Raw genomic sequence first — 23,213 nt, 5'->3', positions numbered from 1 at the left:
TAAAGGCATGTGCCACCACTGCCCTGCTTATTTTTTCTTAAGAATGAACCATGTTGATGGAATAAATGTAGACGAAAATAGTAGCTGACAAGTTTGCTGATGTCAGTCTCTTTTCAGAGTGATTGAGATGCACATGTGTTAGTTAATTGCTATATAATAAGCTCATGGCGTACTGTTTCTCCTGTTTCACAGATAGGAACTGAAACAAGCAAGTAAAAGTAATAAGAGCCAGGGTTGGAGTGCAGGCAGTCCAGAGCTTTTCCCTAGTGCTTGTCAAGGGGTTCACTTAAAAGAAAAAAGATAGGGCTCACAGCATGGCCGTCACTGTGATAATGTTCACTGTCGGTGGAAGGTGGTCTATGGGCGATCTCTCCTGGGTTTCTGGGCTGGTTTCTTAGATTGCTTACCTGTGTGCAGCAGCCCAAAGGCATCACCTTATAGAAGGCTTACAATCGGTTGTCCGTTCTAGGCCCAACGAACGGGACTCTATGGAAGTTTTTGCCATGATTATAAACAGGTAGTTGAACAAAGCACAACACTCTTATTACTGTGGTTCAGATTAGAATAGAAATTTCAGTGAGCTTACCGGGAGCATAAAATACTTCAGCCTTAAAAATAAAAGTAGCCTACAAGTTACATGTTTAGTTCTAGAAAATCTGTAGTGTGTTCTGGAGGAGAGCTGTGGGTTCTTCAGAGAGCGTCATCTACTTTAACTACTGTCACTGTATCATGCCTGTGATCGCAGGGAAGAACTGTGTTAGCAAGCTGAGGGCTTTAGTAGCATTTGATTGAGTTGCATTCTTCCTTGCCAGTTCAGAAGCTCAGCGTGCTCCCATATAGAACACACACTAACAGCTGTCTGCAGCACACAGCTGCTTCAGCCTCCTGAGATGCTCTGGGGCCAGCAGCAGTGCTTGAGGGCAAATACTGTGCATAGAGGATATGCAGAATATGACATGGACAGTAGAATGCCCATAACAACTGTGTCAAAACTTTATCTCTTGTTGTTTTAACTATGTAAAGCCAAAAAAAGAAAGAAGAAAGAAAAGGAAGTGGCCCTACCTAGTAAGATTTCTGTTTGGTTGACATAACAGCTAATGTTGATCTTTTTAGATAATATTAAAAGTGGCCACAGAAAGTGAAATTTTAAAATAATCTACCTGTTATTATTTAAAAAAAAAAAAAAGGTAGTTTAGTAAAGTGTCTACTGCTAAAAAGGGGGAGGGATAATTTCACTATTTTTAGTTTTTTATTTAATGATTAATTAATTGCTGTCTTTGATTAATTTTATGAGCTATAAAGTACAGGTCATAGTTTTTTGGTGGTTTTGCATGCTATAGTGTATTGATATCATAAAATTAAATATATTTCTTCACTCCATAAATACTTGACCCTGAATAAAATGCCATTTGCCATACTTGTTTTTGGAGATGGACTATAAGACAAAGTGTGGTCCTGGTCCCTACAGCTTCCTCTTATAAAATCATTATCACATGGTAAATGTACAGTTTTTAAGTATGGGGGCTGAAGAGATGCCTCAGAGGAAAAGAGCAGTTGGTGCTCTCACAGAGGACAGGGTTTTTTCCCAGCATCCACATGGCAGCTCATAACTCCATTACTTCATGCCAATAGCTCATGGCACCTATTACTCCAATTCCAGGGACCTAATACCCTTTTCTGGACTTTGTAGGTACATGTGTGATGCAGAGATATATATGCAGGCAAAGTACCTATACACATAAAATTAATAAATTTTAAAGTAAAATTTAAAACATTTTCAAGTTTTATTGTGAACCACCAGAAGAAAGGGAATGCTATCCAAGTGTTTAATAAGGAAACTAAACCTTGGCAAGGGCATTAGGGAAATTTTCTTCTGAAAGAGTGTTTGAGGTGAAATTTCAAGGAAAAGTGGGTGTTTGGTTGTGGATGGGACAGAGGGTGTGGAGCAGTACTGATCACATAGCAGTGTGTAAAAGGCACTGGCCATGGCCCATTGGAGGAGCATAATTGCAGCATACATATGTGCCCACATAAATAGAAAAGACATTCACTTATGGAACTCAGCTGCACACTGTAGGGAGCAGTGCTCTCGGCTGAATGGCCTGGAATGTTGCTAAGCCTTTCTAAAGCCATTTCTTCCATAAGCTAGAGTAGAAGGGTACCATATCCTCTGGTATGCTGAACTGACCGCGCTAGCTTGGTGTTTTCTTCTTTGGAGATCTTTGATAGAACTCTGAGTTTAAAAACCTACCATCTGTTTCAGTGATGCCTGGAACTAAACGTGTTTGCAGTTTGCTCATTATTGTCTTTCTTCAGAACTATTCTCTGTTTATGAATTCTAGAACTGTCTATCTTCAAGTTTCACAGACAGAGCTCTCAAGTTCCTTTCTCCCTTTGTATGTGTCATTTGTTTATTTTCTGAGACAGGGTCTTCCTGTGTGATCCAAGCTGTCTTCAAGCTTATAGCCCTCCTGCCCTAGGCTCCTGCATCCTAGGACTGCTAGTGCACTACAGTCCAGTTCCTCTCTTCTTAATCACACATCCATCCGATGGTTGAGTGTGGCTGTTTTTTTTTACTTTAGCATTTTTTGGAAATCCAAAAATATTGTCATTTTTACCTCTACAGCCTTTGTCACAGTCTGTGACATTCTGAGTTCCTTTCAAGGTTAAGTTTTACTGTATTAGAAACTGGCAAACACAACAAGTGTTGTGATCATAAAAAGAGAAAGAGCTACAAGAAATATGTTCTGTCGGGGTGTGGGGGAAGGGGTTGCCTCAGTGGGCCCATGCCGAGGCATCCCTTCCCCCTGAGAGACCAGGTTATATAGGGCACGGGAAGGGGAGTTAAGAGAGTAGTAGAGGCAGAGAAAGGCAAAGATAAGGAGTAGAGAAGCAGAGGCTGGCCATGACCACGTGGAGAGAAGGGGAGAAGGGAAGGGGAGCAAAGGGGGCAAGATGTAAGAGAAAGCAAGAGAACAAGAGAGGCAAGAGAGAGAGGAGGGGACCAAGCAGCCCCTTTTATAGGGCCAGGCCTACCTGCCTGCTGCCATTAACTGTGGGGGGTGGAGTTTAGACAGAATACCAACAACAACCTGCCTCACAGGTTCATAACAGTCCAGCAACTTATAATGGCATTTTCCTTGTCTGCCTATTCTTCTTGACCATTGTCCATCTCTATCCCTGTTCTTACACAGCTGTGTCACCTCTTAGCTGCTGCGCAGAGTTGGATATAGCTCTGGTCTACTCAGACTGCTCACTGACTGAGTGTCCATGAGTCACTTAACACTTGTAAATGCTCTTCTGTAAAAAGCCAGGTGTGCATGCTTTGCCTATTTTAGAGAGCAGTGATAGGCAAATGAGATGGACATGAAAGCATATTGTATTTCTAAAGTAGCGTACAAGAGGAAGCAATTCCATCTGGTTTCTAAATCAGCTGAAAGACATCCTAAAGAACACTCAGATGGGATGCTTTGCCAGCAATACTTAGTTTATCTTACTTTCAGAACCTTTTGAAATGAACTTCTCAGGAAATTTTCTGTTGCTCACTCCAAGTAAGCATTCGTTGAGTGGCTTACTTAATGTGGGCATATATGTAGAAATAAGAGTCTAGCTTTTTAGTAGAAATAGAGAGGAAATATTTTTCTATAACAAAGGACTGCAAAAGGTGAAACTTAAAGTCTGCCTTAAATTTCTCTTAACTATATTTGCTAAGCTGAACATAGTCCTGGAAAAGTTTGTATGGATGATAGTTAGAAACAGAGCTTGGCTTCTCCTTTAGATAAATCGTATTTAGGTAACAGTATTTCCCAGTGTTCATTTCTTAGTTCTGATAAGGAGTGCATGGCTATATAACATCTTAAGCTTAGGGGAGAGTCCAATGAAAGAAGCAGGAAAGAATTCTAGGTACTGTCTTCTCAACTTCCTGAAAAATTCATTTTATTCCAAGTTAAAAGAAAACCCCTTAGATACTGAGAATTCAGTATTGGCCAAGCAAGTTTTCTTCTCAGGATTCCCTACTTAGTGCTTTCCTATTTCCTGTCTTTGTGAAATGCAGTAATGAACCACAGGCCTAATAGTTAGATGGATTTCATAAGGTAGATGCCAGGTAATGCAGCTCCGTAACCACCTTCTGAGTCCTGTTGACATTGTCATTCTGTGAGGTCAAGATACTTAATGGGATGTGGATGAGGGTACACATGCATGTGACAATGACAGTGTGCTTATGTTTAAACAAAAACGAAAGCCTGCCCCGTCTACCAGCTAGTAGCCAGATAGACACTGCTTAATGTAGAGTCATTTTAAGTCCATTGAAGAATTTATGACAGTATTATAGTAAGTAAACTTTTGTGTTTCCCTGACTTAACAAAAGCAGAAAAAAAGCAATTTGGAAATTACTCAGGCTTGGAGAACTTTCAAAGAGAAAGTTATATTCACTATTAGGCTTGTTTGTCCTGTGATGTGGTATAGTTTTACATTTGGAAACAATAATTAAGAATATATATGAGGGACTAGAGAGAGAGAGCACTGCTTGCTCTTCCAGGGGTCTTGAGTTCAATTCCTGGTAACCACATGGTATAGCTCACGGCCATCTGTAATGGGATCTGATGCCTTCTTCTGGTATGATTGAGAGAGTGACCGTGTACTCATATACATTAAATAAATAAATAAATAGATAAATAAATAAATGTATATATAATCTTTTAAATTGTATTTATCCCATGTGTTCCTAAGTGTGCATGCCATGGTACTCATGGGAAAGTCAAAGGACACTGTAAAGTCAGCCCTCCTTCTACCTTTATGTAGGTTCTGCTCACAGACTTGGGTCACAGAGTTTATATAGCAAGTGCCTTTATCCTCAGAGCCATCTCACCAGCCCCATTTCTATGCTAATCTTTAGACTATGTCTAATTCCTATACCACTTTCTCTTTTGTTAGGCTCCTGCTATAAGAGAAACATACATTCAGAATTATTACAATAAGAGCATATATGTATAAAACAATTAAAACCTTTTGTCTTTTTTCTCTTATAACTCCTCTTCTACACATGAATAGAAAACAAAACCCAAAAGGCAGCAGTAAGTTTACTTGTACAGTACATTTCAGGCGTCTTTGAGCACTTACTATTTAACAAACTACTGTAAACTAGTACCCAGCTTTTCTTTGTTCCATACCCTTAGGTATCACCAGTATATTAATGAAACTTTTATCATCCTTTTCTCATTCTTTTTAAATACATGAATAGGGATATTTTAAGAGGCAGCACCAGTTTTAGAGGCCAACACCTGTGTCCTGTATTTCCAGCTTTTTGCCATCAGTCATGCTGCAGTGAACATCTTGATGCATGTGTACTTGAGCACTTTTGCAGTCTGTAGGACAGTGTCCTGAGAGAAGACAATACTGAAGTGAAATGCTCTTTTTTTTTTTTTCCTTTTTTTTTGTTGAGACAGGGTTTCTCTGTGTATCCCTGACTGTCCTGGAACTCACCCTGTAGACCAGGCTGGCCTTGAACTCAGAAATCTGCCTGCCTCTGCCTCTCAAGTGCTGGGATTAAGGGCGTGGGACACCACTGCCCAGCTGAAGTGAAATTCTTAAATCTAAAAGTAAATACAGTCTGGCATGAATAGGTAGGTAGGTAGGTAGATTGATTAGGGGGAACAAACTACTTGTTTCCCAAATAGCCCTGAGACAGGGCTGTAACAGCATACATTCCTGTTCTCATTTTACATGCCCATTTTTCTGGACCCTCAACATAACTAATTCTTAGCTTTTTCATATTCTCCTGTCTGGTAGTTAAAGCAGTGTCTTGTTGTAACAGCTGCCTTTCTAACAGTGCATGCACCTACACTCTTTAATGTGTGGTGCATTTATGGTTTGTCTCCTTGAAACATTCATGCCCTTCATTCATTCTCTCTTAATTCATTTTGTTTCCTTCCTGTTACATACTTGAATAAAGAAATGAACTCTCAGATAAGTTTAAAAATTACTTTCTCCCATCTTTTTATTGTGGCCCTGTACAGTCTAGAATGAACCACATTTTGTCTGTCTTTTATCTTCACAACAAATTCATTTCCCCTGTACATGGAGCATCCTGCTGTGAGCTGTTTGGGGTAGTTTGGGCTGTTGCTGCTTTGTGTAGTTCTGTGCCCATCAGAGAGCCCGCTCACTACTCATTGTGCATGTGCATTTGATTCACAGTGCTTTCACCTGTTGCCATTTTGTTTCACAGGCCTCAGATATTCAGGCAAGGACGGTCCTGCTCACCTGGTCGCCTCCTTCCAGCTTCACTAATGGAGAAGTGAATGAGACAACTGTACCAGAGGTCTTTAATTATGAAATCCTGGTTTCGAGCACTGGGAAGGAAGGGAAATACAGAAGTGTTTATGTGTAGGTGTTTTCTGGTCGCATTCTTCTGTGTTACGTGGATTAACAATTTGTGATAAAGAGCTTATTGCTAATTGTATCACATATTCTTTTTTTCCTTCCTCAGAGGAGAAGAAACAAGTGTCACTTTAAATGATCTCAAACCAGCCACAGATTACCATGCAAAGTAAGTAGTGTGTTCCCTTGCTTCCATGTGACAGGCACCACAGAGGGCGAGACTTTGCTTATGTTGTTACCATTAGTGATTGCCTTTAAAATCTAGAATATATTTTAAACTAAATAGTAGATTTTAATTTTTCTGCTGGCATCATTATTTCTCAAAATAATCCACAACACTTAAAGATATTTAACTCAAATGTAAATGTGTGAAGGGTTAGAAGGGCTCTGTAGCAGATGTGCAGTGTTTGCTTTAGCACTGCAGGCTTGCCCTAGCTCCTGAGGTGTGGCTACACAGAGTCATAGACAATGCTTGGTTCACTCTGATGGGGAGTAATCTGCAGCATGTTTTGGAGGGACCTTGGGACTTTAAGGATCTCAGAAATCCACAACATTTAATAGGACCAATTCTGATAATGCTTTATAGTTTCCAGTATATTTTGTTAATTTTTTTTCTCTGAGGCCTCCCCAGCAATACTTAATCACCCTGTTTTTCAAAAGAACATTTATTGTTAGGAGTATTCCTATTATACATAACACATTCTGTACTTCTAATCCAAGCATTGTCCAACCTAATCTGTTTCAACTGGATTGACACTATTATTGAATCATGAATAGTGTATTAATATTCAAAAATTTTTAAGTCAATGATATAGAGTCAAGTAGAATAGAAAGTTAACTAAGAATATTTTTTGGAAAATTATTAGTTTGGGAAAGTGTGTGTGTTTGTGTGTTTGTGTGTTAGGTCTCTTTCTTAATTTGAGTTACAGTAAAATAAAAACACTGATTTATACTATTTTTCTATTTTTAAGAGACACTGTTTACTTCGAGATAATACTTATATTTTCTTGGTACAATATTTGAAAGTCTTTACTACTTGTATATATTTAAAGCTGATACTGTTGAAAGTAAAAGTGGGTAAAACTATTTTATCCCATAGAGTGCAGGCAGAGTCCAACTCAATCAAGGGAATCCCATCAGAAGCTGAAAGCTTTACAACCTTAAGCTGTGAGCCTGACACCCCCAATGCACCAAGGATAGCCAACCGGACCAAAAATTCACTCACCTTGCAGTGGAAGGTGAGGATATTCCATAGAGGATTGCTAAGTAGACATTTCTTCTTTTTTCCTTTTCCCTCCTTGCATTAAATGTCAATTGTTTTTGGAGACCAAAAGAGTGTTAACTTAAATAACATGTTTTTCTCATTGTACAGTAAAGTAGGTGTTTGCTTCCTATGCCTTCAGATAATTCACTTTCTGTTGCTGTTGCTTGTCACTAGCCAGAACCAACTTGCAAGAGAATGGAGTTTATTTTATCCTATAGGTTACACTCTCTCACTGGAAGTTAGAGCAGAACCATGGAAGAACACTACTTACTGGCTTGCTCCCAGGCCCATCTGCCTAGAGATAGTAGTATCACCGTGGTAGGCTGGGCCCTCTCACATCAACTGCAATCAAGAAAAAGCCTCAGTCTGATCGAGGTGGTCCCAAATTGATTCTCTTTCAGAGAACCTGGGGATACCCCCTCCCATACTGGAGACTTAAGGATTGATAATAGAGCCTTCCATAGGTTAGGCAAACACTACAACTGACTTTCATTCCCATTACCCCTGCTTCTTTTTTAAAATTTGCTATTATCCTGTCTCAGTTGTCTTAGTAAGTAGAATTACTTTGAAGCCCTCATTTCCTCTTTTGTATAATTTCAGTAAAGGGGCAACATAAAGATGGAGTGATAATTCAATGAGGTATGGGAAAATGCTTTTCACATGATAGTTTCCTTGGAGGACAATAGGAAGGTATACTTCAGGTTATTGAAAGTGGGCATTATACACACCCCCCCAAAAAAAATCTTTTTAAGAAAAGGAACCATGAGGCCTTAGCAGCTAGACTAAAGCAATTTAGAGCCATGAACTCTTGGAAAATAAATTTTTTACCTTCTCCCTACTTGCAGTTTCTGTCTTTGAAGTCTTTTCTTCTGTTACAGAAGAGCTGGGATTTCCAAGAATCTTTTCTTCTCCCTCTTCTTAATGTAGTCACTTGGAACTGTTTTTGCTGTGTCAATCAGTAGTTACTATTCTGATTCAACATTTTTTATAAAAATTTAATGTAAGATGTTAGGAGTCTCAGAGTCTGGTTTCTTTAGATACAGAGTTTTAAGATCATTTGTTCTATAAAAGAGAAGTGGGTTGAAGTTATAGGAGGAAATCTTATTAGAAAGGAGATTGGAGTTCTCATTCCTAGAGTGATTAAAGACTATAGTAAAATGCCAAGGAGTTCTCCTAAAGTCAAACAGATTACTGAGCTGCAGTCTGGAGTGATGGGCATGCTCTGTCTAGCAGCATACCCACTAGCTCTCTGTTCTGTGGTATATTACAAAATAGTCTATTTATATTGTAAGCTTAGTTACAGTAAGAATAGAGGGATTTTAAACCTGATAAAATCTAGTGGGCAAATAATTTTTAAAAGAATTATAAAAGTTATAATAGTTATTGTTAAAGATTATAGAGTATTCAGAAAAATGTAGATGGCTTCTTGCTTTATTTTTCTATTTTTTATGTGTATGAGTGTTTGCCTGCTTTTATTTATGTGCAGCGTGTATGTCTGATGCTCACTAAGGCCTAAAGAGGGCATCGGGGCTTCTGTAACTGGAATTAGGGATGGTTGTGAGCCGCCACGTGGATTCTGGTAACCTGGAAGAGCACCAATTGCTCTTAACCATGGAACCTGCTCTCATTCCCTCTGTGGCCATTGTTAAAGACTAAGTCACAGAGACTATGCCACATCTGTGACATAAAGTAGGTTGCTTGTTACTTATGGCTAATTTCTTCTCTTTTTTCTTTTTTTTTTTTTTGGACCCTGTTTCAGGCACCTAGTGACAATGGTTCTAAAATCCAAAGCTTTATTTTAGAATGGGATGAGGTAAGTATATTGAATCTTTTTTAGTGGTTAAACTTGTCGGTGTTTCTTCACACAAAATAATGTTTTATGTATGTTGTAGTTGTATTCCTCTTAGGAAACAATATTTTGTATGGCAGGCAAGTGGATGGTTAAGTGTCCTTAGCAAACATAACTAACCAGACTTCCCTGTGAAGGAGGATGCTGTGTGTCCCAGCAACCACCATCGTTACCACTCTCTTTGGCAGTGTGAACATGGGAGATGGGGCCTAAAAGTGAGGCAGACAAAGTCTCATGCACTAGCCAGCTTGATTCAGAGCATCAGCCAATGTATTCTCTGAAGTGAGGTTTCAGTAAAGTGTACGGTAACAAGGACAAAAACATGTATTTCCATAGAGGCGTATAAACGGATAACATAGCAAGTTGTAGTGAGTAACTTAAAGTGAACTCTATCCACTACACCTGGGAGGGGCAGCAAAGCACATTCTAAGAACAACAATGGTATGGAAGAACAGTTTACAAGGTTTTGGTTCACTTGGAGATTTCTCACAAGGTCTCAGAAATCTTACACAGCTTCTTTAATGGACTGTGTTCCAACATACTATCAAAATGGTCACTTGAGGAGTTTGGGATTTAGCTTAGTGGTGAAACCTAGCAAGCTCGGAGGCACTGGGTTTCATTACACACACACACACACACACACACACACACACACACACACACACACAGATTGGGGCAGGGGCAGAGTTATTCTTTATAATTGCCTTGGGCAAGGCACTATTTTTCCCCATGTCAGCCTTAATAGCAAGAATATTTGTTTCCTGTATAGAAAATTACCATAAAATTTATGACTTAAATAACATCTTACAGTTTTGAAAGCCAAAAATATGATAACAGTTTTCACTGAGCTAAAATTAAGGTGTCAGTATGACTATTCCTTCCAGGGGCTCTAGAGCTGTTTTCCTGTCCCAGCCAGTTTCCTGTGACCCATGGCCATGGTGCCATCCCTGTACTCTTGTCTCACTGCCTGTCTCAGGAAGCCGTTTGTGCTTACCTTTGTGGCCCGTCCATGTAATTAAGGATAACCCTCTTTCTCAAGACCCTTAGTCTAGCCAAATTGTCCGTCTTGTCACCATATAAGGTAACATTTGAAGACTAGGGATTATTAGGTCTTGAGCATCTTTGACAGCCACAGCAACATGATGGGATCTACAGTTTTGATGCATTATTTTTTTTTTTTATCTTGTATTTGAGAATTATCCCATTCTCTCTAATTATGTTGTTTATACCAAGCAAAGAAAAGGTGCCAGAGTGGAAATTCTGTTGACAATGTGGAGATTCAACAGTATATATTAAAAGAATAATAAAGCATAACTAAGAAGGTTTTGTCCCAGAAATGCTAAGAGATTTCAGAATAAAATTGCAAGGCTACTTGGGGAGCTACTTCTGCTCTTGGAATTCTGCACCTGAAGTCAACCATGCACAAGATGTTCAGTGTCTCAGCTTTTTCTTAAGATCCATGATATGTGTAACAGAATGCTGTTACTGTATACTATACCATCTAGTAAACACTATCAAACAGGAACTGATATGGATCTGTCTCTTGTTAGTAGTACATATTATATATAATAACTAGTCATTTCTTCTAGGGGAAAGGAAATGGAGAATTCTGTCAGTGTTACATGGGCTCACAGAAGCAATTTAAAATTACCAAACTGTCACCAGCAATGGGTTGTAAATTTAGATTATCAGCCAAAAATGACTATGGTGTAAGGTAAGGCATTTGTAAAATAATATGTATTTTAGATTATTTAGTCAGACTACCCAGTGAAAGTTTTGCTTTATTTTGTTGATTTAGTTATGATGCAGCAGAGTCCAGAAGAAAGTGTCTTAGTTACGTAGAGGTGACAGTAAAAGTTAAACTCAAAACCTTTTCCAGCCTCAAATATAAACTAGATCTTTACATGTCTCTCAAGAGGGCTTATGGGTTTTTGTTTGTTTTGGTTCTGTTTTTTTTTTTCCTGTTTTTCTAAATTAACCATCAGAGTATATGTTTTAATGGTTTTGTTTAGAATCTGGTGGGTTTCATAGCTGTGGGATTTAATACAAATAGAAAGTGCCCTCTCCCTTTTTTAATCTTGAAAGACTCAAATTTCTATTGTTTATTTGTGAATGAAATAATAAATCATATTTAGGGTAAAACATATTAACGCCACTGGTTAACAGGCTTAGTTGAGTTAGCATTATTCTCATTTAGGTTAATAGGCAGTAACTGTTTAAAAATTTTATTTGGAGTTTCGTTTTCTGTTTTGTTTTTGTTTTTTAAAATTTATTTATTTATTTTATGTGTATGAGTACACTGTAGGTATACAGATGGCCGTGAGCTATCATGTGTGTGGCTGCTAGGAGTTGAACTCAGGACCTCTGCTTGCTCTGACTCGCTCCTGCCCCGCTCACTCTACTGCAATATACACTGTAGCCCTCTTCAGACGGTCGTCAGATCTCATCGCAGGTGGTTGTGAGCCACCAAGTGGTTGCTGGGATCCAAACTCAGGACCTTCGGAAGAGCAGTCAGTTCTCTTACCTGCTGAGCCATCTCACCAGTCCGTTTTCTGTTTCTTAAAGGGTTTCTCTGTGTAGCTCAGACAAGCCTAGGCCTTTTAAGTATCCTGTTAAAAATGGCCTTTGTTTTATTTTAGAAATTCCTCTACTTACCTTTTGGGGAAATGGTGGGTTTAATTATACCATTTACATCTTGAACCACATAAAATGGGATTTATGAGAACTTTTTTGCTCCATATACATACCATATGAAAGTGTGATAGAAGTGCACAGTGAACTAGGTTTTACTGTATTCTCTTTCCTATAAACCACTATGTATTTTTTTTCCACTGACTGAATATATTTCACTACCAAAGCATAAAAATGTCTAAACAAAACTTACACATTTGAAAGAATAACTAACCTTTTAGTATCTGGGCTACCTTAAAAATTCTTCAAGTCCATTCCATTTTGATTTCTAGGCCTGGGACTGTAGCTCAGCGGTCAGGCTCTGACCTAGCATGTTCAATCAAGGTTCTTGAGTTGAGATTCATCACAACAACAAATTGTAAATTTTCATTTTGAAGAACTAGTATTAGTGGGGAAAGAGGTTCTTTATCAATGAAATAATTTTTACATCTTTTTTTAAATCATTTGTTCCAACAGCGATTTTAGTGAAGAGGTCTTATACTACACGTCAGGCTGTGCTCCTTCTGTACCTGCAAGTCCTGTGCTGACCAAGGCTGGAGTTACTTGGCTGTCCCTGCAGTGGACTAAGCCCTCAGGAACACCATCAGATGAAGGGATTTCTTACATTTTAGAGATGGAGGAGGAGACATCAGTAAGTATGACTCTGTAGTTTAAGAGTTGAAGTTTTGGTACAATGTTAGTCCCAATACAGTCACCACAAGAGTTAGCTCATTCCCCTCAAGTCCCATCAGGCCTTGCTTTGCTGTTGTCTAAGTGAGATTGGGAGGAAAGACTCAAGTCTCTTGATTTCTTGGTATATATAAGAGGTCTAGAGATCTGTGAATATTGAAGTCTATACTTAGAAAACATAAAGACTGCACTTTCCATTTGAGAGCTAGCTGCGTAACTCAGTGGTAGAGCATTTACCTAACATCCACGGCACCTTACATCGCCCAGCCCAGAGAGTCAGATGTGGATTTACCTAGGAAGAAATAAAGGGAATGTCAGCACAGACTTCAGCCAAAGTGAGAATGTGTGGGAGGCTGTGTGCTGCATCCTTAATCTAGTGCCCTGCCTCTCTTTCCTGCTAACCAAAAACGGCTTCATTTAGGATTATGATCAGGTAATAGTGACACATTCTTACGAATATGCTATAAATCTTTATGTATACATTGAAATGATGAATCATACTATGTTTTCAATTATATCTCCATTTTCATAATTTTAACATGGGAGCTATTATAGTAGTGAAATATTGTCACTGGAACTGTAAATAGCAATATTGGACCTAAATGGTACCTGATCTTCTAGGACAGTCACCAGTTCATTTCTTTACTTAAACACAATTATGATTCAGGGCAAAGTAAGGGTGTTAAAGACTTGTGGATGGTTAGTTCTTGTGACTTTGCTGGGAAATTTGGTTCTTGGGAAATTACTTTGATAATGAAATTGCCATTGGCTCCAATTCCTCCGTCAATACAAAGACCTTCTCTTGGCTCTTAGATTTACTGAGACTAAGTAATCTCAATTTGTCTACAAAAGGTTCTATAGCATATCAGTGTTGGGTCACTAAGGATAGAAGGGTCAAGGTGAGAATTAATTTACAGTCAGAGGTGAAGAATAAGACAGGCCTTTGCATACTTGCAAGTAGATGTCTAATGGAAACTGTGTTTCCCTTTCTAGGGCTATGGCTTTAAGCCGAAATATGATGGTGAAGATCTTGCTTACACAGTGAAAAATCTGAGACGAAGTACAAAGTATAAATTTAAGGTAAATTTTGAAAGCCCATTAAGAAAAGTATTTTTTACTTTTCTTGTGAAGTTAAAACCACATGCATGTTTACATTGTATATCTTTCCAAGCCATTCCTTTGGTCTTAAATTTTAAGTCTTTGGTTTGTAATGGGTAGTTCTGTTTTACTTTTTATTGTAATATAATAATGTTCTTCAAACTTCATATATTTACATTCAAAACAGTTTTACATTTTGTAGACCTATTACTAATACTGTTTAATGTGAGTGCATATACTAAAATATGAATGTTAAAACATACCCAATATGATTATTAGCATCATGCCATAGGAAGATTCTTTATGTACTGTTAGCCATAATCCCTCAAAAGAGGTGGTATCTACCAGTTTCTTAGTCATTCTCTGTCCTTTTTAACCATTGTATTCTGTACCGGGGCTCCATACCTGCTTTAATGCCCACTGACAACCTTGGCCTGGGTCTGTTCTTGTTGTGACTGATGGTGCTAAGTGGTGATGCTTTACTTTATAATTAACCTTGTGGCACTTGCTTGCTTGCGGTAGTGACAGATTGAAGTTCCACTATGGAAACTTCTGGAATTCATCTTTCCTCCTATGGCATCACTCTAGGATACATTTTGGCTCTTAAATTTGCTTTATTTGAAGCAAATTTGTACTTTAATTATTTAATAGTTACAGTTAGTAGAAACAAACCAAAAGTTATAACAGGATACTGAGAAAGTTACCTGACATGTGAGAGCAGTGCAGAAACCTGAGCAAGCTGGACAGAGCACTGCCCTTGAGTAGGTTCTCACAGGCCACAGTTGTTACTTAGAATGCTGGAGTTACTAAAGTCCTCATTCATAGTTACATAGTTCATGATTAAGTGAAAATGTGTTTATAATTTCTAAAATTAAAATAACACCTAGATTGAATTGTATTTTTTTTCATTTCTGTGTTAAAAATCTCTCTTTTTTTTCCTACCTGGAAATAAGTATTTGTTATCTTGTAGCTTCTGTTGACTAGGAATCCAGGAAGCAGTGGTTCAGATTTAAAGACTTCTGAAGTGGAAGCATTTGAAGGGGTTGACTTCCAAGTTCATTCACCTGGTTCCTCCCTGGGCCCTAAGATCTCACCACACAGGCTTTCCCATAATATGCCCAGGGCATTTCTGTTGCACTCTGTACATCAGAGGAAACTATTGGGAATAACTTATGACTGTCAATTACAAGCATACTTAATATGAAGACACTCAGTTCTCCAACAGAGAGGACTTCTCAGTCTCAAAGTGTTTAGTCATTTCACTGAACTTGTGTTTTGCTCACTGCTTGGTTCAGTGTATTATCAGGTAACAAACATTAGGTCTTTGTTCTTGCCACAGGTCATTGCTTATAACTCAGAAGGTAAAAGCAATCCCAGCGAAGTAGTAGAATTTAGTACCTGCCCTGATAAACCAGGAGTACCTGTGAAGCCTTCCGTTAAAGGGAAGATACACTCACATGGTTTTAAAATTACTTGGGGTAAGATGTTCATTTTGTGTTTGATTAAAATAATTTAAATGTAAACTTTTCTTTAAGATCAGCCTTGTAAAAGTGGGGGAGGCTGCTGTAAGAGGATGGGCAGGGTCAGCTTTTTGGGGGGTGGGGCTGCTGTAAGAGGATGGACAGGGTCAGCTTTGAGGGGGGCTGCTGTAAGAGGATGGACAGGGTCAGCTTTGTAGGGGGGGGCTGCTGTAAGAGGATGGGCAGGGTCAGCTTTGAGGGGGGTGGGACTGCTGTAAGAGGATGGACAGGGTCAGCTTCGTGTGTAAAGGAGATTGCTGAACATGGAGCCAGCAGCATCTGAGTCCTCTTAGCTCTCAACAAGTCAAACAACAACAAAACTTGAACATGTGCAGAATATCTGCTTATATATGAGTTCAGGGGTGTTGCAAACTCAATCCTGCCTGGAGACAGTTGAAAAAGTCACCATATTACAAGTACAAATTTCAAATTCCCTTTGGAGCTAAAGTGAATGGAATGTTGTGCAGCCACTAAAATTATTGTAGAGTCCATTTTATATGGGTCGGTTCAGTGCAAAGACTGGTTTATTTATTGAAAAGTGGTGACAGCAGTGTAGACAAAGATTGTGTGACTAGTAATTGTTCCAGGTGGTTCTTTTCCCCTATAGCAGTTTGCATTTTATTCTTGTCTATTGGAGTTTCCATAATACCACTTTTGTTTGTGATAGATCCACCAAAAGACAGTGGAGGAGCACCCATCAGTAAGTACGTGGTGGAGATGGCGGAAGGATCTAACGGTAAGCATCTGGTAATGGTGATAGCTATGCTCTGGAGGATGAGCCCCCACTCTTCCAGGTTTACACTGTTTGCTGCTATAAACACAGTTTTGCTGCGCTGAGAATTGTCCTTGATTTGGTGGGGATGTTGGTAGCAGCTCTGATTGTGCCCATTATTATGTATTTCAACTAGTGACCTCTGGAAACACAGTGGGTCAAATGCCAGCCTCTATTATTATATTTTCTTTTTCTTCTTTTTTTTATGTTTATATTGTGCAAACTTAGCATATCCAGACTCATTTTTTAGATACTGTATATTTAATGTTTTTATTAAAGAGTAGTTTATTAAGTTAGATTTATACCCACGTGTACTAGAGGAAAATTAGTCTCTCTGGAGGTTAGCTCTAATTAAGGTTTTTATGACATATGAACTTTATGCTTGAGTCACCTATTCATCAGTTTTTATTTCTATAAAAGGCATGTTTACTGCAAAGAAAGGTCTTGTAATTATGATTAATGTGTTATGATACTGATTCTTTATATTCTTTGTTATATTATTACTAGACCAGTAAACACATTTAATATGCTTAATTAAAAGCAAATTACCAATCTAAGCCAAAGACTATTCAGAGATATTTCAGTTCAACAAAGCCATACAGATTTGTGTTGGAGACCACATGCATAAAGAAAACTAAATCTTTTACAGGAAACATGAGTCAGGCTTGAATTGTTACACACATACATACTTAGTGAAGCCTGAGATGCCTGCCCTCTTCTCTGATACCACTGGGTTAACCATTAACTCAGAGCTGATTGCACACAATTCTGCACTTTTCAGGAAACAAATGGGATATGATCTACAGTGGCACTACCAGGGAACATCTTTGTGACCGACTGACTCCAGGCTGCTACTACCGCTTACGGGTTTACTGCATTAGTGACGGAGGGCAGAGTGCGGTAATGCTTATGTGTACACGTTTGTTCTTTAATTCGGACCACGTAGGACAGGATCAGCATTTCCTGCCCTCTTTGGTGAAATGTGTGGACAAATCTGCAAGAGTAATTTTTGTAACCTGGTTGGCTGTTGTTACATTTACCAGAATATTATAACAGGATATTTTACAGTACATATTTAGGTAAATCTTAGGATGATATTTGATATCCATATTCAGCAGAAATTGAAATAGTTAGATATTGATTGCTACTTTATAAATTTTGTCTCTGGAGAAACCATAAACTATTCAAACACAGATGTAACATTTTAGTATTTCAGAAAAGTTAGCCATTATTTTATGATTATTAAGAGAATCCATAGCTGGGTGTTTAATCCTGGCACTTGGGAGGCAGAGGCTGATGGATCCCTGAGTTCAAGGCCAGTCTTATAAATACAGAGCAAGTTCCAGGACAGCCAGGGCTATGAAACCCTGCCTCAAAAAAAGTAAAGGAAGAAGGAAAGCCATTATCAACTTCTAGGGGAACTCAGTAACTCATCAGTTATATTGATTGTATCCCAATTCTGAGGACAGTTTTAGAGCCTGGGTTCAATATTGAGTACATTTATCATCTTCAGTTACACTTATTCAATCACAACATTTTCATGCGTCAGTAATTCAGTGAGGGTGTCTTCATTGGGCTTCCTGACCTATTTGGGCTGGTCACAGTCCTCCCATTGTTTAAGTGCTTGAGGCTTTCTACTTTGAGTCTGCTTGAGAACAAACAAGAGCATGAGAAAACTGGGCAGGACTTCCCTTTTCCTCATCTTTAAGCCATTTCAAACCACAGAAATATTTTGTGTTCTCCACTCCCTGCCAAGATGCTTGCTTCAGTCCCTTTCTCTCCATTTCTCACTTGTGGGTTTTGGGACAGCATCCTAAAGCGTACCAGGAGCCCTGGCCCAGGGCACATACCACAAGCAACCCCAGTAGCTGAGCTCAGTGCAGCAAGACGAGGCAGATCCCTCCCCACAGTTCTAGACAGCATATGGAACACCTCTGCTTGCTAGTGCCTTCCTGGGCTTGAATTGCATTCTAGGTTCCTGATGTATTTTTAATGCATTTAACCAAGAATCCCTTATTGGAACATTTGTAATAATATTTTTCAAGTGGAAGTTTACATGATAAAAACACTCTTATTAAAAATGGCTTTTAAACTTCTTGTTAAGCCTGCAAGTATTGTGAAACTGAGCATGTCCGACCCTATAAGCTTGTGGTGCAGTGTTCCCTTGTATTCCCTGAGAAAGCTCCCTGATGGTAGAGGCAGAACTTGGTGCTAGAACAGTTTTCTTCTGTAGAAGAGACCTTCCTGAATCCCCAGAACCCCCTGGAGAAAAAGAGAATCTCCCCACATTTAAGAACAACAAACATAGCATCGAAAATTCTTTTCTAGTACGTCAATGAAGCATTCTTACATAGATTACCTGTCTGAAAAAATGTTGAACAAGTGGTTTGTGTTTAAAAGGAATTAAATATTAAATGTGAACCTTAATATATAACTAGGGCAGGTAATTTTTAAAGTAAAATCAAGGCTGGGGCTGGTAGCTTTTTATGATAAGATACTTACTTACCCTTTGTAAGGCTCTGGTTCAAACTCTTGTCACATAAGAAAATAAATGATTTTAAAAATAGGAAACAAAGAAATACTAAATAAAGGTATCATATGATGGAAACTGACTAGCTGTAGAATTGATATTAGAGGAATAAGATAAATACCTTAACATTTAAGTTTAAAGACACTTAAAAAAAAAAACTTATGAGTCTTAACCTCCAAAACCAATGAGGTAGAAAGCATCTCTAGTGTTGGAACAACTTAAGAGGGTTGTGAGTCCCTGTGGACAGGATTTGTTTAGTTGCCTGTTGTCTTAGATACTTTGTTTTGATTTGTTATAGAAAGGATTTATTCCTTTTTCCCACTTGTTTTTTTAAATAGCAGTTATAGTTCGTCTTTTTGTCTATAAAAATATGTTGCAATGATTTAATAAGGCTTGATTCTGTTCAGTACCTTATTTCTGTGGATAGTAAAGTAAGTTTCACACTGTTGGTACAATTTTATGTTGTGTTAAAATCCTTTATCAAAGCAACCCAGTTATTTAGAGCCTTTTTTTTATTTTGATTTTGTTTCTGTAGGTCTCTGAATCTTTACTTGTGCAGACTCCAGCTGTGCCTCCTGGCCCATGCCTGCCTCCTAGGTTGCAGGGTAGACCCAAAGCAAAAGAAATACAGTTACGATGGGGTAATTTCCACTTTTGGTACTGAATTATGATTAAGTTAGAACCAAAGTATTCCTCCTGTTAAAACCCCTAAATCTGTCCTTAGGACCTCCACAGGTTGATGGTGGATCACCCATTTCCTGTTACGCGGTAGAAATGACTCCTGCAGATAAAGATGAGCCCAGAGATGTTTACCAAGGCTCTGAAGTGGAGTGTACAGTGAGCAGCCTTCTTCCTGGAAAGACGTACAGCTTCAGACTTCGTGCAGCAAACAGAATAGGGGTGAGGGAACTGCCAGCTGAGTCGTCACTTGAGCATGTATCGTCACACCTACTAGCAAGCCATTTTGTTTTAATAAGCTTCTAGTGACAAATAAGGAACAGCGTGCCCTATAACTTGTCTTTCTGTCTTTGTACTTTCAGACCTTAGTTAGAGTTTGTATCACTTGGAAAGAGTTATGGCTTCCTTTACAGATGTTTAAAAGCCTGTTTTCATGGTCACTAAACTGGTTTTATGCAGCATTTACTCCCCATTGCAAACCAGATGTAATTCATGCTTTGCTTCATGAGCAAATGCTGATATTTAGGCATTTATGGTTTATATGAGTTATTTAAAAGTGTGTATGTATGTGTATGTGTGTATACACACACACTGAGAGAGGGAGAGACGGGGGAGAGGGAGGGGAAGAGGGAAAGAGAGGTCCATAAAATGCATTAAAAGGTGATAGGCCACTTTGCAGCTAGTGATGCTAGGGTTCGAGGAGAGTGCGTCCACACAGCTGCTGACGCCCTGACTCTCCGCTTAGGCAAATGCCCTAAGACAAAGCAGTAGCTTAAGTGAATGGCATGGTTTTTAAAACTTCTGTAATTATTTTTTTTCAAAATTTAAGCTCACAGATCTCTTTAACACAGTTTTAAAGACTTGAGTGAGCTGTGTTTTGTCTCATATTCTGTCTCCAGCTGAACTATATTTTAATATGTGAGTACACTTAAATATTATGAATGGAATTGTGTGGTCTGCAGGCAGTCCTTATTTAAGCTGTCAGAGTCTGTGTGCCCTCAGCAACCTCACAAGGCTGCAGTTAACTGGTAGCATTTTCAATGTAATATCTTCCTTTTTGTTTACTCGGTTTTGCTAGTTTGTCAGAATAGCTTTGGACATTTACTTCCTTTATTTCCACTAACTACCCAACTTTGCCTCTGCACGGTAAGATAGGTGCTAGCTGTCATCCCTTTTCACATCATTCCTTTTCTCTCACTTCCCTAATTTACTAGTTTTTACAAAACTAATCCAGTTTTTGTAGTTTTTACAAAAAACAGTTCATGAAGAGAATGAGGGAGTAGGAGAGGCAAAGAATATTAAATGAAACTTAGAGTCTGCGTCTTTCTATCATCGTTAAATCTTGTACTCTTAACGCCTGTAAAAACATGGCCAAATTAATTTTGAAGGACTTAATTGCTGCTAAGTCTTTAGATACAGGATTCTATGCCGTGAACATTTAAGGATGAAAAATGAAAATATGTGGCCTGCTTGTTTTTCTAGTTTGGACCATTTTCGGAAAAATATGCTATCACTACAGCTCCCGGGCCACCAGACCAGTGCAGACCCCCTCAAGTGACATGCAGGTCTGCAACCTGTGCACACGTGAACTGGGAGGTACTGTAATTTCCACTGACTTAGATAATTTCCCTAAGTGATTGGAGTAGTGCATATAAAAGAATAAAGGTAATCTTCCCTTTCGCTCCTTGAGCTCTGTTAAAACTGAGTCCTAGATAAATTCACATGAGTTAAGTATTGGAGGAAGATAGATTTGCCTTATTCAGATTCTTGGTCATATTACTTGGTGTTTTTATCAAAGTTTTTGTTTCTTTACTGAGATATTTTGGCCACTGGTGAATTTTAACAAATAATCATAAGATTTGGTATAATATGTCTTTCTCTCAAATTCATTATCATCAGTATATTTACTGTGTATTATAATTGGTCACTGATTTTTAATTTCCTTTGAACTTGTGAAATATCTGTAAGTTAGCATTGTGTCTTCGCGTTACTCTGAAGTGTCTTTACTAGGATACTCTGACTCTTAGCACACTCTTCTGCTGCTGTGAGGCAGCTGTGCTGTGCGACTGTTCAGGTAGTTTAATGAATAAAAATTGTACACTTTTGGTTGTGTTGAGATGTTTCAAATAAATTCAAAGAACCTCATTTTTAATATGTTAGAGGGAGGAATGATTTTGCCCCAGAGCTATTTAATTATTATCAAGATTAAGAAAACTCTCCTTTCCATAAAGATTCCTTTGAGTAATGGGACTGACGTCACTGAGTACCGGCTGGAATGGGGAGGAGTTGAAGGAAGTATGCAGATGTGTTACTGTGGGCCTGGCCTCAGTTGTGAATTAAAAGGACTTTCACCAGCTACTACCTATTATTGCAGAGTCCAGGTAGGTGACCTGTGCTTGGGCACACACACTGTCCAGAATCTTATGTTTAAAGGTCACTGCCCAATTGTGTCTTTGTTAACTTACTTTATTCATTTGCAGGCTATGAGTGTTGTAGGTGCGGGTCCTTTCAGTGAAGTTGTAGCCTGTGTGACTCCACCATCAGTTCCTGCCATTGTGACTTGCCTTCAAGAAATAAGTGATGATGACATAGAATACCCCCATTACTCACCCTCTACCTGCCTTGCAATTAGCTGGGAAGAGCCTTATGACCATGGCTCAGAAATCCTTGCCTACAGCATAGACCTTGGAGATAAGCAGCCCTTGACAGTGGGAAAGATGACAAGCTATGTCATAGACAATTTGCAACCAGATACAACATACAGGTACACCTCAAAATCTGTGTTTATATTTGCCTAAACCAGAAAGATGGAATAAATAAAATAGCCATAAACTAAACTTTTTTTTATGTGTCTTTTAGAATACGAATTCAAGCCTTGAATAGCCTTGGAGCTGGACCTTTCAGCCATACAATTAAATTAAAAACTAAACCCCTTCCTCCTGATCCACCTCGGCTGGAATGTGTTGCCTTTAACCACCAGAACCTTAAGCTTAAATGGGGAGAAGGAACTCCAAAGACATTATCAACAGATGCTGTTCAGTACCACCTTCAGATGGAAGATAAGAATGGAAGGTAAGTTTTTTACTTCCTTTTTCATGTGTATATTTTGGGAATTCATGTATATAAATGTTTATAGTGAGCAGAGTAAAGACTGTTATAAGGGGCCACTAGGTGGGTCAGGGGGAAGAGACACCTGCTGTCAAGGCTCCAAACCTGAATACACTCCCTGAGACCTGCATAATGAAAGGAGAGAACCAACTCCTGCCAGTTGTTTGACCTCATACACTCCATTGCACAGACAACACACAAAAAATTAATTAAAATAAAGTTATTTATCAAAACCATCTTAAATAATTTAAGTATGTTTTTCAAAATCTCAGAAAGCTCCCTGTGGCTTTCCTGTTGTAATTCCAGTAATGCTCAGGGAAATTAAGTAGGGTGCTCTTGAACTCTTCCCCGTGAGCTCTGACCTTGGCTGTAAACTCTGTGCTGTTGATTTCCAGTTGGACACAATTTATAGAAAGTGATTGTGATTTGTTCAAGGCTTCTGAGATCCTAGACAGCAGGGTTATGACTCACACCCCTGATACGAGGGCACTCTGAACCAACAGTTTAGCCTCTCCCTCACCATCAGGGCCTGGTTACACTGATTTATTGTCCAGTATCATTACCACACTGCCTGTCATCCAAGGGTTGATCTGTGCCTCTTTCATGTTCTTCTGCACATACTATCCAGCTTCCTACATACCACACTGACTGACAAT

At 38.7% G+C, this 23,213-nt stretch overlaps 1 protein-coding gene across 6 annotated transcripts in view; it reads left to right on the top strand.

Moving 5' to 3' along the window:
• Fndc3a (fibronectin type III domain containing 3A) overlaps positions 1 to 23,213 on the top strand; it is a 155,728-nt gene that overhangs the window by 120,608 nt on the left and 11,907 nt on the right. For all 6 annotated transcript variants that reach the window (XM_031362252.1, XM_031362256.1, XM_031362253.1 and 3 more), the window contains 16 exons: positions 6,227 to 6,384; positions 6,488 to 6,547; positions 7,478 to 7,616; positions 9,402 to 9,455; positions 11,081 to 11,205; positions 12,639 to 12,813; positions 13,845 to 13,931; positions 15,289 to 15,427; positions 16,137 to 16,205; positions 17,023 to 17,141; positions 19,307 to 19,412; positions 19,496 to 19,671; positions 20,932 to 21,045; positions 21,681 to 21,830; positions 21,930 to 22,213; positions 22,309 to 22,521. In XM_031362252.1, coding sequence (XP_031218112.1) covers positions 6,227 to 6,384; positions 6,488 to 6,547; positions 7,478 to 7,616; positions 9,402 to 9,455; positions 11,081 to 11,205; positions 12,639 to 12,813; positions 13,845 to 13,931; positions 15,289 to 15,427; positions 16,137 to 16,205; positions 17,023 to 17,141; positions 19,307 to 19,412; positions 19,496 to 19,671; positions 20,932 to 21,045; positions 21,681 to 21,830; positions 21,930 to 22,213; positions 22,309 to 22,521 — 2,168 coding nt within the window. The remainder of the gene's footprint in view (positions 1 to 6,226; positions 6,385 to 6,487; positions 6,548 to 7,477; positions 7,617 to 9,401; positions 9,456 to 11,080; positions 11,206 to 12,638; positions 12,814 to 13,844; positions 13,932 to 15,288; positions 15,428 to 16,136; positions 16,206 to 17,022; positions 17,142 to 19,306; positions 19,413 to 19,495; positions 19,672 to 20,931; positions 21,046 to 21,680; positions 21,831 to 21,929; positions 22,214 to 22,308; positions 22,522 to 23,213) is intronic.

The sequence above is a fragment of the Mastomys coucha genome, unplaced genomic scaffold, assembly GCF_008632895.1.
Source record: "Mastomys coucha isolate ucsf_1 unplaced genomic scaffold, UCSF_Mcou_1 pScaffold9, whole genome shotgun sequence".
In the NCBI taxonomy this organism is placed as follows: Eukaryota; Metazoa; Chordata; class Mammalia; order Rodentia; family Muridae; genus Mastomys; species Mastomys coucha.
The sequence above is the reverse complement of the archived record's forward strand: the minus strand, read 5'-3'. Positions and strand labels throughout refer to the sequence as shown.